Source organism: Tachypleus tridentatus, chromosome 2 (genome assembly GCF_004210375.1).
Source record: "Tachypleus tridentatus isolate NWPU-2018 chromosome 2, ASM421037v1, whole genome shotgun sequence".
Taxonomy (NCBI): domain Eukaryota; kingdom Metazoa; phylum Arthropoda; class Merostomata; order Xiphosura; family Limulidae; genus Tachypleus; species Tachypleus tridentatus.
Window position 1 is genome coordinate 89,449,932 of NC_134826.1, and position 17,264 is coordinate 89,467,195.

The 17,264-nt window shown below is 35.2% G+C and overlaps 1 protein-coding gene across 7 annotated transcripts; it reads right to left on the minus strand.

Annotated features, from left to right (window-relative positions):
- Window positions 1–477: 477 nt before the first annotated feature.
- LOC143244474 (rho GDP-dissociation inhibitor 1-like) lies at window positions 478–16,205 on the minus strand. 7 transcript variants are annotated; one of them, XM_076489200.1, is made up of 6 exons: window positions 15,601–16,205; window positions 15,085–15,195; window positions 12,708–12,893; window positions 12,240–12,323; window positions 10,204–10,344; window positions 478–4,190 (listed from the first exon to the last, which is right to left on the minus strand). In XM_076489200.1, exons 3-6 carry the CDS (start codon window positions 12,877–12,879, stop codon window positions 3,994–3,996), a joined length of 594 nt encoding a protein of 197 aa, XP_076345315.1. In that variant the 5' UTR covers window positions 12,880–12,893; window positions 15,085–15,195; window positions 15,601–16,205; the 3' UTR covers window positions 478–3,993. The 7 variants fall into 7 exon arrangements, with proteins under 7 accessions (XP_076345315.1, XP_076345317.1, XP_076345316.1 ...); XM_076489202.1 differs by having other exon boundaries at window positions 15,928–16,159; XM_076489201.1 differs by having other exon boundaries at window positions 16,015–16,156.
- Window positions 16,206–17,264: the final 1,059 nt, after the last annotated feature.

Sequence of the window (17,264 nt, forward strand, 5' to 3'; positions counted from 1 at the left end):
ATTCATTTTAAACATACCAATTTGAAGATGAAAAATGAAAGTATGACCTGTCTACCATCAGTTTGCATTTTAGTAAGAAATTTCCAAAAAAGCTATAATAGTGTCCTATTAAATACAATAAATTTAGTGTTAAGCTTACTTCTGGTATAATTTTTCTACCCTAATATTTACTACAGAAATTTAAAAAAGGATGATTATGTTTAAGCTACAAAGGCTATCTGCCTAGTAAAGATACTACCACCTGTTGGCCTTTACTTAAATGAACAGCACAGTTAATCACATTAAAATGGCCCATCCTACAGTGTACAAGTCAAAAAAAACCCTAATCACCAGTTTAAAACTGTTTTCCAGCCTTTTTAACTGTACATCCTCAAAGACTAGCAATTTCACAAACCCAAAGAAATCTTCACTATTAAAATTTAATTTCCACTTAATAGGAATTCCCCTGAAGTGTGTGCAAGATAAGTACTGCTACCATACATTTCAAATTCAATTTTATTTAAAAGTAGCATACACTGGGTTACATTATAAAATTAACTGTTTAAGCAAAAATTAAAACTTAACCACTGTCAAGATTTGATTCTGCTTGTTTGGTATGAAGTACAAAGTTAGAGCGAGCTCCGTATGTCATGGTTACCAAAACTCAATTTGTCGCATATACAGATTGACCACCAAGCCTCCAGGTGCAAAGACTTAAGAATAAATTTAACAAAACTAAATTTTGTCCTAAAAGCCATGAACAAAGTCTGTATATTTCACTTGTGACTATATTAAATTCTTATGTTCATTAGACAAGGAAGTATTCATTTGTTTTCTTCACGTGTAGTTTTTGATTAATTTACGAGTTTGAAATTTTCTATGAAGTTTTAACAAACTGCTCATATCATGGTCATAGTTTTCTAAAATAGTTATTGTAAACTGGAAAATATGAACATGTACAAAAATCTTTAAAAAGGGGCAAGTTTTCTTACTAGGGCACATTAAAATTAAGGAAACAGCCTTAACTAGTAATTTTGAAGTTTCTTCCAAAATTGCCAATAGAATTGTATTTTTGTGAGCACATACACGAAATAAAAGTCTGAAGTATTTTTCTCTAAGTCAACTCTAACAGACATTGTCATTTTATAAATCACCAAGTGAACTGTGTGCTGGCTTGACTGGTATATTTAGTGTACAATAAAAATGTCTTGCAAGTTCATAACTGTCTTCTGATAAGAAGATTGGAACAGTGATTATGCAACTATAATACTTAACATCCAACTTGAATGGTCATTTCCAATGCACTAAAATGGATAATCACATGTTAAGGGGATGACTACATATTTCACAGATACACAAAATTATATAAAACATGTAAATTATCTTATTCCATTAATAAATGTAAGGCTATTTTAGTTAAAACAACCATAGCTAAAATAAAGATAAAAAACCAAGATACATAAAAATATTGAAGTAATAACTGTATAAAAGTCATCTCTAAATGTAAATCAATAACAAAACATATTTTGGCCCAGCCATTGTAAAAAGTTCTTACTTAATGTGTACTAATCTAAAACTCATTTTGTTATATTTAAACAGCAACACAATAAATATGACAATGATTGTGCAGTACTGTCCTACAGTAACTTTTCTGAACTTGTGGTTAGAATAGGGTTGCCATTTAAAAGCCTTACAATAACATTCTTTATTTTCAAATTTTTGGCATGACTGAAAAATATGGAATAACTTACAGTCCATGCTGAAACAGAACAATGAATAACATTCCCATAAAATACACAAAAACAACCTTAGGCCTAACTTGCATCGTTGACAATGCTTTTCATGTACAACAATGGAAGCCATTTTCACTTTACGAGATATTTCAGGTTTGTTGTATTACAAGTTTATAATGATTTAAAAGTTACAAAAACAGTGCTTGCTATTTTTCTTAAGTACAGAATTTTGATAAACATTGTCTTTTGCAAAAGGGAAAAAATGCTTTGCTGTCCTTTATTCAGAATTAGCATTTAATCACTGAGTTAGTTATTTGAAAACAAGAGTATCTGCTACAATTGCTATGAATTACTCAATTATATTAAGTGGCAGTTAAAGAATGGATGTTATTAAAAATGCTGCTAGTGCTTGTAAAAAATATTGCAGTGTTTGACAAAAGTGAATGTTTTGTGAACTTAGCATGGAATTTAGTAAAATAAAAATTTATCACTCAAAAATTATTTCTATGAGAAAATGATTTAAACTTGAAAAATTTTCATAAAGAATATTTCTCAACATTTTGATAAAAACATTTGTTCGTACAACAGCAAAATGTTAAAACATCAAAAATTGTTCGTATGTACCAGATACATAAAGAATTAACTTTTAAAACATTCATTACACTTTTGTGTTCGACTGGAAACTTGAAATGTATACACTAAAATCTCAATAGAATAATTTGGAGCAATTTTTTATAACTAATTTTAAGCCTTACATAAATGATATTCTTACCTATAATTTTGTATGTGAACAGAAATTACTTCCACTGGTTAATAGTTCAAAATTTCTTTAAATTAATAAATAAGGTCATAGAAAATAACACATCTGCCACAACAGACACCAAATCTTCTAATTAGACTTTAAAATGGGAAACTTTAAAAATTCTGAACTTATTTCATTAATTATGTATTCAAAATATGTTGTTACAGATTTCTCCTCATCAAGGTAAAATTGAAAATATAATCTGTGACTGACAAGCCTAATTTATTCCTTGACTCACTGCACACTCTGCTTGCTGTGGACCAGAACTTCATGTATTCAAGTCCATAAGCACAACTTGGATCACGTAACCAGAGAAATAAATTTGGCCTCTTCTAATGAGTATGTATGTATATGCTATTTATGAAGAATTTAAGGCCCTTTAACTCACTGATTAATAACCTGAATAATTAGATGGTGAGTTAAAAGGACTTAATAATCTCAAAAATATTTTTAATAGTTTTTAAAACTATTAATATTGTTTGGCTTAAAATTTTAAGAGTTGAAATGAAGGATGAAAATATTTCACCCAAATAAAACTACTTTCTACAACATTATGTTACAAGTAATACAGAAATAGCAATATTTTTGAGATAAAAACCTAAACACAAGTCAAAAACAGGTTTTCTAAACTTTCTTTGGCACTAGAAAAGAAAAAAACTGATGGACAGAAAATAAAATCTTGTATTTAACATTAAATGTAAAAATCATACTGGAATGAAAACCTTGAGAAAGAAAAAAATTACAGGAACACATAATATGGATGATTAAGATATCCCCAGTGACTTAATTCCATTAACCAGTAGTACAAACAATGTTTCATGTGATATTAACTATCACCAAAAATTCGATGTATTCTAAAGAAAACAAAAACGGCATCAACAAAACATGTCACACGATATTTATCTTTTGTTTTTAATGTGATCATATGATGATCAAAATAAATAGAAACTCTGATACCAAGATGTAAAATTTGGGGATCCACTACAATCTCAATCCTGAATAAGTGAACAGAAGTTTTACCTATTGCATGCAGAATTCTAGGTAGACCAACCAGTAACAGATTGAAAAATATTTTGTTCAGTAACTTTAACATCAGGCTGGACAAAACAAAAATTTCCACAGTTGGTTCTATCAAACCATAAACTACGTGTAAAGAAGACAAGCATCGAAACTTTTACTTCATCAAATGTGAACAGAGTACAGCTTTGATAATAAAGCTGGCATCCCCCAGCAATTAAACCACCAATAAGATGACTATTCTACATAAAACACATACAGATGGTCATTAACAAATTTTATCTTTAAGCTGATTATAATTTATTCCTTCATAACACCTGAACAACAAACATAAACCAAACAGGAAATACCAGACTGCTGTGCTAGACTGGAATGTGTCTTCATAAGCAACACAAAACTGTTTAAGCCCGCACACAGAACTTCATTAAACGTCTTAAATGACCTTATGTGCATACGTTTTCTTTACTCCAAGTCTTTCTGTATCTCAAAGCACCACTCCCATTTCAAGTGTTCATTTCTGTCATCATCGGTGAATAAGGACTTGACAATGTACTTCCCTCTAGCAGCCACACCAGATGGCATCTCCTCAGGTTGTGTGGTGAATGACTGAAGTTCAACTTTTGGTCCATAGCTTCCAACCATGTGAGTAATCATCTCAACTGTAACGAAAACAATCAAAGGGGAATAATTTACCGAATTCAAGTACAATATAAACTTAAGATTATCTTAATATTAACACAACCAAAAAGTCCAAATTAAATTATATGAAGAGAGAACCAATAACGTGATCACCCCAATGGTTCTCAAGAACCTACAGCAAAGAAGGTTATTTAGACAAGTGCACTGAACTTCACCTAGTAGACTGGTGAGTTGGAGTGGTTGGCTGATTTAGTGTTTTATGGCACAAAGCAGCTAGGCTATCTGTGCCAAAAGTCCAGTAAAAAGGTAAAAGTACATTCAGTAACATTCATAAAAGGAAATTAAGGTAAAACAAAACAAAGTTAAAAAAATAAATAAATAGCATAAAACCAATGTTTACATCTAGTCTACAACATCAAGAGAAAAACTACAGTAATTCAAGTTGTAAAGGGCTTTCTGAAGCATGATTGTAATAATCGTAACTCACAAGGAAGACTAACGAGTAAGTCCAAAAACCACCATCAGTCACCTGAAGTTGGCCTTTCCAGTTCTGGTTTTGAGTTACTTAATGTTATGGTCAGTTTCCAATTTCAAAGTGAACTAGATGAACTGTGATTTTTAAAAGAGAGCCACATATTATAAAGATGTAAAGGATATATTAAAAAACTTAAATGGCATTAAAAAGATTAACGGCCTTTAAAAAACTAAAAACATTACCAATGTGGACAGTGTCACCATCACCAATAACACTGTCTAACGTTATGGACAAACCTTGGGGGACAACATGCTTAAAATGGTGCCGTCGTTATGAATCACAACGATGACAAGAAAGTAAAATGTGGCTTATTGTGATCTGAGTGTTACATAAACTACACACTGGTGCATCAGTTCCAGATAAAAGAAAACGATGAGTTAAAAAACTGTGACCAATACATAGTCTAGTTAGAACAACTTTCTCTTTCCGATCCTTACAGAAGCAAGACGGCCAAAGTCCAATATTGGGTTTTATTTGGAAAAGCTTGTTTTCGCGTTGCTCACTGAAAGTCGACTGCCAGATGGCACAGAGCCGAGCCTTGAATACATGACCATAGTCCATGTATGGGACAGGCATAGCAGTGATAGTGCCAGAGAAGATAGACTTAGCTGCAGTGTTGGAGAGCTCTTTCCCGTGAATACCAACATGGCCTGGTACCCAGAAAAACTGGAAAGAAGGAGATGTTGAAGAGAAATGGGCCAGTCGATTTTGAGTATTGGCAAGAACAGGGTGTGAAGCAATTCCAGGGCCAGTAGAGAACTAAGTGAGTCAGTATAAATCGTGCAGTTTGGGTACTGCTTAGCTTCTATGTGATCCAGGGCAAGAGAAATGGTATACAGTTCAGCAGTGAACACAGAAGCTGTACAGGGGATTCTGCACACAACCACCAAACCACAACAAACCATGGCAGAGCCCACACAGTCACCTGATTTCGAAAGATCTGTATAAATAGGAATGGAAGGATGGTTTGAAAGATGTTCAGCAAATAGCAGACAATATTTCCAATCAGTGGTGTCTACTTTTCTCAGATGACTTAAAGATAGGTCACAATTGGGGACTGTAAGAAGCCATGGTGGGATGAGCTGACCAGTGGATACAGCTATGTTATCCAAGGGCAGACTCAATTCATCTAACTGCACCTGGATATGAAGGCCAAAAGGAGCAATGGCAGGCCATCTGGTCTGAAAAAGCATGGCCTATTGAGGAAGGAAAACACAACCCCAGGTGAGATGCTGTGGTAAGGAACAAAGTTTCGAAGCATGTACTAAAGACAGTTGCAAATGGCAGAGGTGCAAAAAAGGTTCATGAGACTATGTATAAGCTCTGAATTGGGGAAGTGCAGAAAGCCCTAGTGCACAGCCGAAGTCCTTTAAGGCCAATGGTCTGGCAGAACCATAGACCAGTGATCCATAGTCGAGTTTCAATCGAATAAGAGCACGACATATCTTTAGCACATAACGTCGATCCGCTCCCCAAGTGGTGGTAGAGAGGACACGAAGCTTACAGTCAAAGATAAGCCTCAAGAACTTAGTTTCAGAGATCACAGGCAGTACAACTTCACCGATACGGAGTTCAGGATCAGGGTGAATACCCTTTGGCAGCAAAAGTGCATGTAAACGGTTTTAGAGAGAGAGAAGGTAGAGCCATTTGCCGTGGTCCACTTCAGTAAACAACTGAGGGCATTCTGTAGCTGCCGCTCAATATACCTCATTTTCGACGACTGACGCGAGATGTGAAAGTCGTCGACATAGAGCCCAGTGCAACAGTGAGAGGGAGTTGTTCAGTGATGGCATTAATTTTTATACTTAAAAGTGTGACACTCAGAACACAGCCCTGAGGGACTCCAAGTTCCTGTTGAAAAGAACAGGAAAGTGTCGAACCCACACGAACCCAGAATCTCCTGACCATTAAAAAAGTTTTAATAAAAATGGGCAAATGGCCATGTTACCCATATATATGGGTCTTGAAAAATGCCATACCTCTATGTTGTATTATAAGCCTTCTCAATATCAAAGAATATTGACACAAGATGATGTTGTTTGAGAAAGGCTTCTCTGATTGACATTTCAAGTTGAATCAGGTGGTCCATGGTGGAGCACTGTCGTTGGAACCCACACTGGGTGGGCAAGAGGAGGTTGTTTGATTCGAGGAACCAAACAAGATGAGCATTAACCATCCTCTCAAAGCAATTTGACAGCAGTTTAAAGGAATCTTGGGATCCTTCCCAGGCTTGGAGAAAAGCAGGACAATAACCTGGCACCAGGCATCAGGAAAAAACAAACATTCTCCTGCCAGATCCAGTTAAAAACAACCAGAAGGATAGCAAGATAAGCAAGAGATAGATGGTACAGCATCTCATACCGTATATAATCATCAAGTCCAACCAATGTACTGCCAGACCGATGAAGAGCCATTTTCAGTTCCACCAGTGTAAAGGGATGATTATAGTCAAAGAGACAGTTCGAAAGGAAAGAGGTGAATGCTCCACCCAAGTCTTCATAAACAAGAAAGTGGAGGAACAAGCAGAACTGCTAGATATCTGGCAAAACCTTTCACTTAGAATATCGGCAATGCACTGGACATCAGATACCTCTTGGCCATCAGAGAGTAAGATCGAGAGGGGGACAGAATTGTAGTGCCAACTGACCTTTCGACCTCTGTCCCATATGACCTTGGAACTGGTGGTAGAAGATATGCTGGTTGTGAACTTAATCCAAGATTCCTTCTGGCTTCGACGTCTAACCCATCGAATATGTGCACGGGCCCGCTGGAAAGAGATGCTGTTTGAGTAGGATATCTACAGAAAGTATCCCAAGCTCGTTTTTGAGCTTTCTGTGTCATGTGGCAGGCAGGATTCCACCATGGATGAGGATATAGTGGAAAACGTGTCGAGGTTTTAGGAATACATTGATCAGTTGCTTGTATAATACAGTCAGTTACTACTGCTACATAGTAGTCTATTGATGGCTGACAGACAATGGCAGGATCAAGTTCTGCGAGAACAGTGAAAGAGGGCCATTTTGCCTGATCCAGCTTCCACCAGGGCAAGCGAGTTGGGTGGCATTGACCATGGCTAGTCTCTCTCTAGATTATAGGAAAATTATCACTTCCTCGTGGATTATTGTCAACCCTGTATGAAAAATGGGAAACTAATGAAGGGGAGCAAATTGAGTGATCAACAGTAGTAAAGGACCGACTAGGCACATGGAAATAAGTAGAAGTACCAGTGTTGAAAAGAGAAAGGTTGTGCACAATACCAGCACTTCCCCAGAGGGGATGATGTCCATTAAAGCCCCCAGGATGAAAAAGGAAGACAGCAACTGTTCAATAAGAGCATCAAGGTCTGATTGATCATATCTCTCTCCAGGTGACAGGTAGAGAGAACAAACAGTGATGGTATAACCTAAGGAAATACGGATGGGTACAGCTTCCAATGGTGTGTTCAGTAGCAAAGACAGTGTGGGCACAGACTGATCATCTAACAGTACCATCCCTCCATGTACTTGTCCATCACACAGCTTGTCTTTTCTGTATAAAGAAAACTGCCAAAAGGTGACTGTATTGGCAGGTTTCAGAAAGGTTTTCTGTAAGGAGAGACAAACAAAATGGTAGGAAGCAATCAGTGTTCTGATGTCATCCAGATTAAAACGTAAACCTCGACAATTCCATTGTATCAGGGTGTCCATTTTTATTTGTGTGTAGGCAAATTGAGCAGAGAACCCTTCTGTTTATGACCATGTCTTTTTTCCTTACTTTTCTTATTCGAGGAGGTCTATCGACCTCCATGGATCCTGCCCTGGGTTGGTTGGTCAAGTCTTTGCTGTTGGAAGAGGATTCCAGAGACTGAGGACATGAACAAATGTTTGTTTTGCATCTTGGAGTGAGAAAGGAAGATGGATCTGAGGAAATGCCTGTACCTGGAACCAAAGGATGTGGATCTTGGGGTTTGGTGGAATGTATATGAGGGACAGAGATAGGTGTCGAAGTTGATTCATCAACTTTTTTAACCATGAAGGTCAAAAGATGTTTCATTTGTTTGGAGAACGATTCTTTAAGAGGCACAGAGAGATCTATCTGCACTCCCACAGTAGCTGTGGAACGAAGTGCAGCAGTATACGCCCAAGATGAGGTGGTGGACAGCAATTTTCGAGCCTCAGGATAGGTAATGTTATGAATCATATTCAAATGCTCCACCTCTTTTTCTTCCAACCATTTAGGGCAAGAACAAAAGCAGGACGGGTGAGCCATTGCAACTGATGCAATGAGGGTCCGTTTCACACTTGTAGGCATGATGGTCCTTGCCACTGCAACAAGCACACGTCAAGGACCCACAGCATGATGTCTTCGAGTGACCGAACCATTGACACTGGATATATCTGAGAGGGTTTGAAATGTACGGCCATACTCTGTAATTAAGATAACCTGCCTTGATGGTAGCAGGCGGATGTGGTGACATAAATGTCAGAATGAGGACATTGGTCAACATCATAATTCCATCTTTGCGAGTGGAGATGCGCCTCACTGCAGAAACTACTTGGGTGGAGAAACCAGCGAGAATCTCAAACTTGGAGTTGCTTTTCAAATCCCTCACAACAAAAACTCCTTGTGATGAATTCAAAGTTGCATGAGGTGTAACCTCAATAGGTACATCCCCAATTGCCTCTGAATACAACAGGAGTTCATTCTGTGGAGATGTGGATGTTTCCACCAATATGTCAACAGATCGAAGGTTGTTTACTGATTTTGGAGAGCCAGCAAGTCCCTCTAGTTCCTTCTGAATGAAAAAGGGAGACATTTGTCCTAAAGGTTTGTAAAGTGAGTGCAATATAAGAAAATGAGGTACAACAGGTGGTACAGATGGTGAGGATTGTTGCTCAAAATATTCAAGATGTGTATGTTTACCTATAGACTGTTTTTTCACTATTTTGTTAAGATTTTTAATTGGAGTATCCATAATAAAGAATGGGAAATTTCGGTGCTCACTGACTCCACCCACCATGGAGCCCTACAAGGGGACACTGCAGCAATGCCAGGGTTTCATGAGCACTATACTCAAACACCAGCATCAGATATAATGTTCACAACACCTGTTGAGAACATCTAACACTGGTACTTGGTTGATCCTAGCCCGAGTTGACCAGCTGACTGACCCTAGAGGGGCTACCCCAAGGCCGCTTGTCTACAGGAATTCAAGGCCAAAGTGGTGTGTTAGGGTTGGACCCCTCAACCAACAGGATCCTCTCCTTCCCCTTCACAGGTTTCCATGCACAGCAAACACATGGGTGGATGTTCAGATCCCAGAGGAGGTAAACTGAAAGAACAGAACCTTCCCTGGGAGGTCCCCTCACCATGTACAGGAATCTACAGGGGAGACTGGCGAGAAATTTTTTTAAAATCATTGTAATACATTTACTCTTTAAGACTAAAATGACAATAAATAAAGAATATATACTCATCTGATGATAGCACAAGATTGCAAAGGTCACATACAAAATTACCTTCAGTTCCATATCTCAAAATCCTTTGAACATATTTCAGGCCAGTCACGATTTCTCGCTGGACAAAAAAGTCAATTCGAATCCTGTACTTAATTCCTTCTTTTACAACAAAAACTTTCTCCTTGAGGTCATCCAAGTTACCTGTCATAATTACCAAAAAAAATTCAAAGTTAAACCTGTGCAGTAAATAGTCTTGGTGTCTACATATTCTAAACCATGAGTGGAAAATTTACTTTGTACCTCATTCAAAAAACGTTGGATGGCACTGAAAGGGTTGAGACTGACAACACCCAACATCTGTACCATAAAGTATTTCATCAGAAATGTTACTCTTTCTTGAGTAACACTTTGTATCCAAGATTCATAAGCCCTCCCCCCCTCCAGAAACATTTAAAAATGCAACACTTAATTTCTTCTGAATTTACATGAATGGTGAAAAAGATAAGCAAGCAAGAGATAGTGAAACTTTATGTTCCTTCCATAACATTTAATGATTATTAAATTTGAGGTGAATTACAAATTTTCAAACAGACACCAACATTTCAAGTGATGTACAGTCATGTGTCATAAACATTACCAGTCTAACAGAGAATGTACTAGATGGGTGAGAATTCAGGAGGGGAAGCCTAAGGTTTGTAAAAGACACAAGTCTCAAGTCAAGACAGTTTTATTTTTTAACAGGGTAACTGATTAAAGGAATGAATTGCTATCAGTAGTAATGGAGGCCAGCACCTGGAAGTAGTATATGGCTGATGGAACGAGTTGCTCTTGGTAGTAACAGAGACCAGCACCTGGCAGCAGTCTATAGCTAACAGAATGAGTTGCTATTATTAGTAATGGAGGCTAACATTTTACAAGGATTACTAAAGATTTCCAGAAAATAAGTTTACATTTTTACTTTCCTCAAGGGGGAGGACATACAAGGAAAGCTGTGAAGGACTAAATGTCCACAGATTATGATAAAACATGTCAGTGGTTTGATTACTGTGAGCATCAGGTAGTGATTAGGTCTAAAGTTCAAGAGAGAAAATAAGATTGACAATGTCTGCATATGCTACAAATTTTACATAAAGTTGAAAGTAAGTGTGGTTAGAGCTCAACTATTGTGAAATGTTTTTAAATGAAGTAAAACTTTCCAATGTTTTGTGAAACAAGTTATTCTAAGTTCAATTATCTTAAAACAACTTGTCTATTTTTAAATCAAGACAAGTGGCACTTACAAATCTTTTAACACTATGGAACATGCAATAAGTGGGTTGCTACGATTATTTCTCAAAATCACTGAAGACCATCGTTCACTTAAACAGAAATCTGATGCATAACAATAATAAAATATCTGTAATCACTGTAGATTTATCTATACCTCAGGAGGATCAAAATTATGTGGATTCAACCAAAGGAAATCCCAAACAAGCACTGGATTAAAAGTTAATTTCAAGGTTCATTATGCTGATGTCATACCAGCCAACTTTGGGTAGGTAATATTGGTAAGATTCAATTAATAATGTATTAACTACTACAGCCATCAAAAAGAATAATTCTCCTCCAATAATGGTATAAAACCCCTGAACACCTATTTCTGTCAATGCAATTTGTTTTGAAAAATTTTAATGAAAACAGTATAAAAAAAAAACTGTTCTGTCAGTAAAGCAGAAAACATGCAAGCCAGAAAAAAATTTATTGAAGCAGTCGACACAGTAATAAAGACATGGCAACCAATTAACCCAACAGCTGCACGTAGAGAATTAATGCTTCAACAGTAAAGTGTAAAAACATGAATGCTTTATATATTGCTAAAATAACTATTAGGCCTAGCCAATTAATACAATACAGTGTAGACCTGACCACTTCACACAAGGCAATGTACACCTAACCCCACACCTCGGTTCCCATGTTGTTAAGACTAAAATTAGAGCATTAATAAGAAGACAGTGTGTTAGTTAAATTTAAAATCATTATGTACATAATTCTACTATTAAATATTTGTTTCATTGCCTCTGAAGAAATTAAGATATCTGATACAACGGTTTCTTTACCCGAGAGATCCAGAGTTAAATCAGGTCGACCATCAACCACCAGGGCAAGACCCTTAACAAGAACGCTGTTTGGATTTGCTGAATCTAAAAAACAAAACCAAAAAGGCTTAGTTCACAACAATGACACAAGTTTGATCATTGAGAAATTAATGTTTTAAGGAACTCAACTGTAGTTTAAAATGACAAAATATAGATCACACCTTAAACTTACGAGAATTTTTATCTTGTTAACAAATACCATATCTTTATTTTCACACAGTTTTGTTATTTTTGTTGACATGTACAAACATCCCAAAACTCAATTTCTTGTTAGAATCACTTGAAAATTATTGAAAATTAATTTTTACATAAATAGAAGACAAACTATATTTTTATGTATTTTATATTTAGGTGTTATCTTCAGCATCAAGTCATGTTACTCAGCAGTTGCATTTCTCCTCTCAATTAAAATTAATTTCCACCTCTCACCTACAACAACTACTTCCTTCACAGCTGTCCCTAAAAGGTTTTCTTTATATTTTCTAAGACTCTTGTCCTCTTTATCAGCCTCCACTATTTCTTGCAACGAACGCTCTGCAGGAGGTCTGTAAGAGACCTTTACCCTCTCGTCAGCGTCATCTCTGGTAATATCATCAGCCATCCTGATTTTGCCAGCTATAATGAAGCAATTTATAAAGTTAAATAAAGTGGCATATGATAGACATTCATTCACTCTTCAGAAACAGATTTACTAGCAGAGCATCTTATGAGACACGGTTTATAGTTCCCTCACGTGATGCAGGTAATATTCGACTATTACCTTAAGGTTCTTGTAAAGTTACATCCTCTACTGACTGAATAAAGAAATAAAACTGACCTTTTCAAGTCTTAAATCAGTTTAACCCTTTCACTACAGGCTTGGTATAATATACACAATTTTGTATACATATTTGCACATGTTAAGTATCTGCACTTTAACTTTTGATACATGTGTCTCTTCACAAGGTTTAGTGAACTTTCAGTAAAGATTACCAGCATTTTGTTCATCAAAATTAGTTTTACTGAAAAAATTTTACTAAAAGATTTGTTTGTGAAAATAGAGTTTGTTTTGTTACTAGTCTGAGTGCAAAGTGATTTTATGTTGTGATTAAAAAAAACTATTCTTTGTCTCAAAAATGTAATATTATTTGCAAAATCTCCGAAACCTCCGAAATACACTTCAAACATGTTTCAGTAAGACATTTTGTTATTTTCTCTTAATAATTTTAGGGCCTGTCACATGACCAATCTTGTAACTATCATTAAAAAATTAGAAAATATAAATTATGCTTTTTTCATGCTAGAATGACTACATATTATAAAACAAAATGCAAATGTTTAGTCTAAATAGTTTAAGTCTCATAACACTATATAGACATACATTTATTATTTTTATTATATGGACCTTCCAGCCATGTCATAACTGGTATTGACTAACACTCATATATCTCATAATACTATATATAGACATACATTTATTATTTTTATTATATGGACCTTCCAGCCATGTCATATAACTGGTATTGATATTGTACATGTGTACTCATGTCACCCATGCAATAATATAAAATTGACCTTTAGTCTTCCTTGTCTTGGTTGTGTTTTAGTGGTCTAATATTTTGTAATATAGCCACACTTCAATTATTATACCTTATATATGTATATAGATTATTACTATTTAGAAATAAATTAAATTTACTTTTCTCAAAATATAGAACAGTAAATCAAGAAGTAAAGCAAACTATCTCTTCCAGCTAATACCTTTGAACTTCGTTGTTACTGGACATAGGTTGCTAAACCTTTAAATTTTAATCAGTGATGACGAGAAAATCCACACACACGTGTAAAAACAGCTGGTTTTGGTTGAGAAAATATTTATGTGGAGAAGCAAACAACGTTTTGACCTTCGGTTATCTTCAGGTTCACAAAGAAAGAAAGAGGTAACTGGCCAATAGCTGACTACATGTTTGAAGGGGGTTGTGTAACTGAGTGTAGGAATGTAGAGGGCATGCTTTAGATGTTTTATTATATTTATTAATGCAGGTATAAAGGTGTTCCTTTGCATTGGTTTATTTTTTTTGGGCTTGAGTTATTGTACAAGTAAGGTTTCTTTAATTTTACATTTGTTTATGTTTGTTTATTTAGAATTTGGGACAAACACCACACCAACATTATTTATAAAATACAATGTGATAACTGCCATGACTTCTGTATTGGAGAAACAAGTAGAAAAATGGAAACCAGATTCAAAGTACACAAAAATTTACCTTTACACGTTTTCGAACACTGCAAATCAAATAAACACAACATAACCATAGAGAACACCTAAATACTAAATAAAGAAACAAACAAACAAAATTAAAGAAGCCTTACTTATACAACAATTCTAGCCCAAAATAAACCAATACAAAGGAACACCTTTATACCTATATTAATAAATATAATCAAACATCTAAAGCACGCCCTCTACATTCCTACACTCAGTTACACAACCCCCTTCAAACATGTGGTCAGCTATAGGTCAGTTACCTCTTTCTTTCTTTGTGAACCTGACGATAGCCGAAGAAGGTCGAAATGTTGTTCGCTCCTCCACATAAAACTTTTCTCAACCCAAACCAGCTGTTTTTACATATATACTTCTAAAATTTTGTACATGTAGAATATCAAACAAAATATTTTAAGTTTCTTATAAGTTGAATAATTTTAAAAATCATAAATAACTGCACTGATACCATAGAATTCCAATATAATTCATTATGCTAAGTAACAAAAATGTATTTAGATTTTAAAAATATGAAACTTCAACCAGACTAAAAACACAACCTACCTCCCTGAAATCTTGGTAGTCTTTTTACAGATTAAAATCTCTGAAGAAACCACTTCAGGTTCATTCTAAGCTGTTGATTGGTTATTGGCTGTAGCAAGAGTATACAAGGGGCTGTTTTAAAAAATGGAAATAGTTGAACAGGACCACAGTTTCATTCAGCATATAAGCCATATCTTAGCAGATAGAAAGATACGAGGCTCTTATTTTATATTTTAGCTTGTTAATATTAGTAATTTGAGTTCTTAATTTGTAAGAAACTATAGACTTAGTATTTTAGCATCACAAACATCTAATTTTAAACAGTGCTGCATTCAACATATGACTCACTAAATATTAAAATAATGCATCTAAATATTAAAGTTTGAATTATAATCTACACTTTGATTCCAAAATTATTGACATATATTCATAAAATAATAGTTTAATATTTTGAATACAAGTCAATAAAACATAAAATGTTCATTCACCCATGATAATTTGCAAAAAGGTTAACTGATAACCAATACAAGTACCTACCTACAAGTGCAGACTATTCTTATCAGTTACTCAAAATGGCAGTTATACCAATTAATCAAAATTAGTGTTTCCTGTTATAACAATCAACTGAAGTCGAAATCATATTGATTGTCCCAAGTATAATCACCTTATCAAAATCAGCATTTCTGATTATTACTTTTTTTCTGATACTCCAACAACTGATTAATTTAACTCATGGTTAAAATCAACTGTCACTAAAATAATCGTGTAATCAAAATTTAATCTTTCAAATTATTCCAGTCCACGTAATTAAAATTTTACCACCAAACGGTAACTTGTAAGCTTCAGGTATGTGGTAGTATTTACCTGATACAGGAATGAACCTAGATTAAAAATTATAATTATTGGCGAAATTATATTAGTAATACTACTAATAGCAGTATTGCTACTTAACTTTCCCGATTGCGAGAAGGAACTTGATCTTTGAGAGAAATATAAGGGATTTAAATAATAAATACAAATGAAAGAATTTCTCCACTTCAATTTTGACCAAGAAACAAAGTTCATTCACACAACTAAATCATTACATTTGTTGAATAGAAAGACTCTCCGACGTTAAGTAAAGGCGTGTCGTCTTTAACTCTAATTCTAAACTAGAGCGCCACCAAACCTTGAAAAAAAATGCCCATTTTGTTAAATCAATTACACGTGACAATAGATTCTAAGATATTTTTAAAATACTTTAATCTTGGTCCAAATACGGATAATAAAAAACAAGCCTCGTTGAAGGCAACGTATAACTGAAGAAATTTTGTTGAAGTTCTGTTATACACTCTCACTAACGTATTGACATTTCGGTTTGACAAAAAAATGAAGTATACCCGTAATTTTTTCTTTCTCAGAATTTGTGTTGATCCTGTTTACACTCTATGTCTTCAACAGCCGGTAGAAGATATTCTTGTAATTTTGTTTTTTCGTTGAGTAGGTATTTTTAAATTATTTGCTGAAAATAATTCGAACTCCAGTCCACGTAATAGTATTGAATTGGGTTATTTCTACCTTAACTGACAGTCTACTATCATTTATGTTGTATGCAGTTGTAAATTATAGGCCTATGGTTAGAACATTCCAATAAAAGTTAAAAAACCTACCTTTACACTCCAGATAAATATATTTTTAGTTAAACCGATGTGGTCCGGCATGGCCAGGTGGCTTAGGCACTCAACTTGTAATCTGAGAGTCTGTGATTCGAATCCACGTCACACCAAACATGCTCGCCCTTTCAGCTGTGGGGACGCTATAACGATTCGTTGGTTAAAGAGTAGCCCATGAGTTGGCGGTGGGTGGTGATAACTAGCTGCTTTCCCTCTAGTCTTACACTGCTAAATTAAGGACGGCTACCTCAGATAGCCCCTAATTAGCTTTGCGCGAAATTCAAAACAAACCAAAGGAAATTAAACATTGCGACATCTTCATAGTATACATAAGTTTGCAAATGAAGTATCAACCGAAATACCATTACAAATGGTACCCAGAATAACTTGTACAGTTTCACCGCTATTTGATCGAGCAACTGAACAGAGTTGATAACTAACAGTGATACAAGCATTTTAATAAAATTAAACACTACACTCTATAACTGGCACTCTACCAATAGAAATCTGACTAACAAGAGTAATTCGGGATTCAAACATTAAATACTT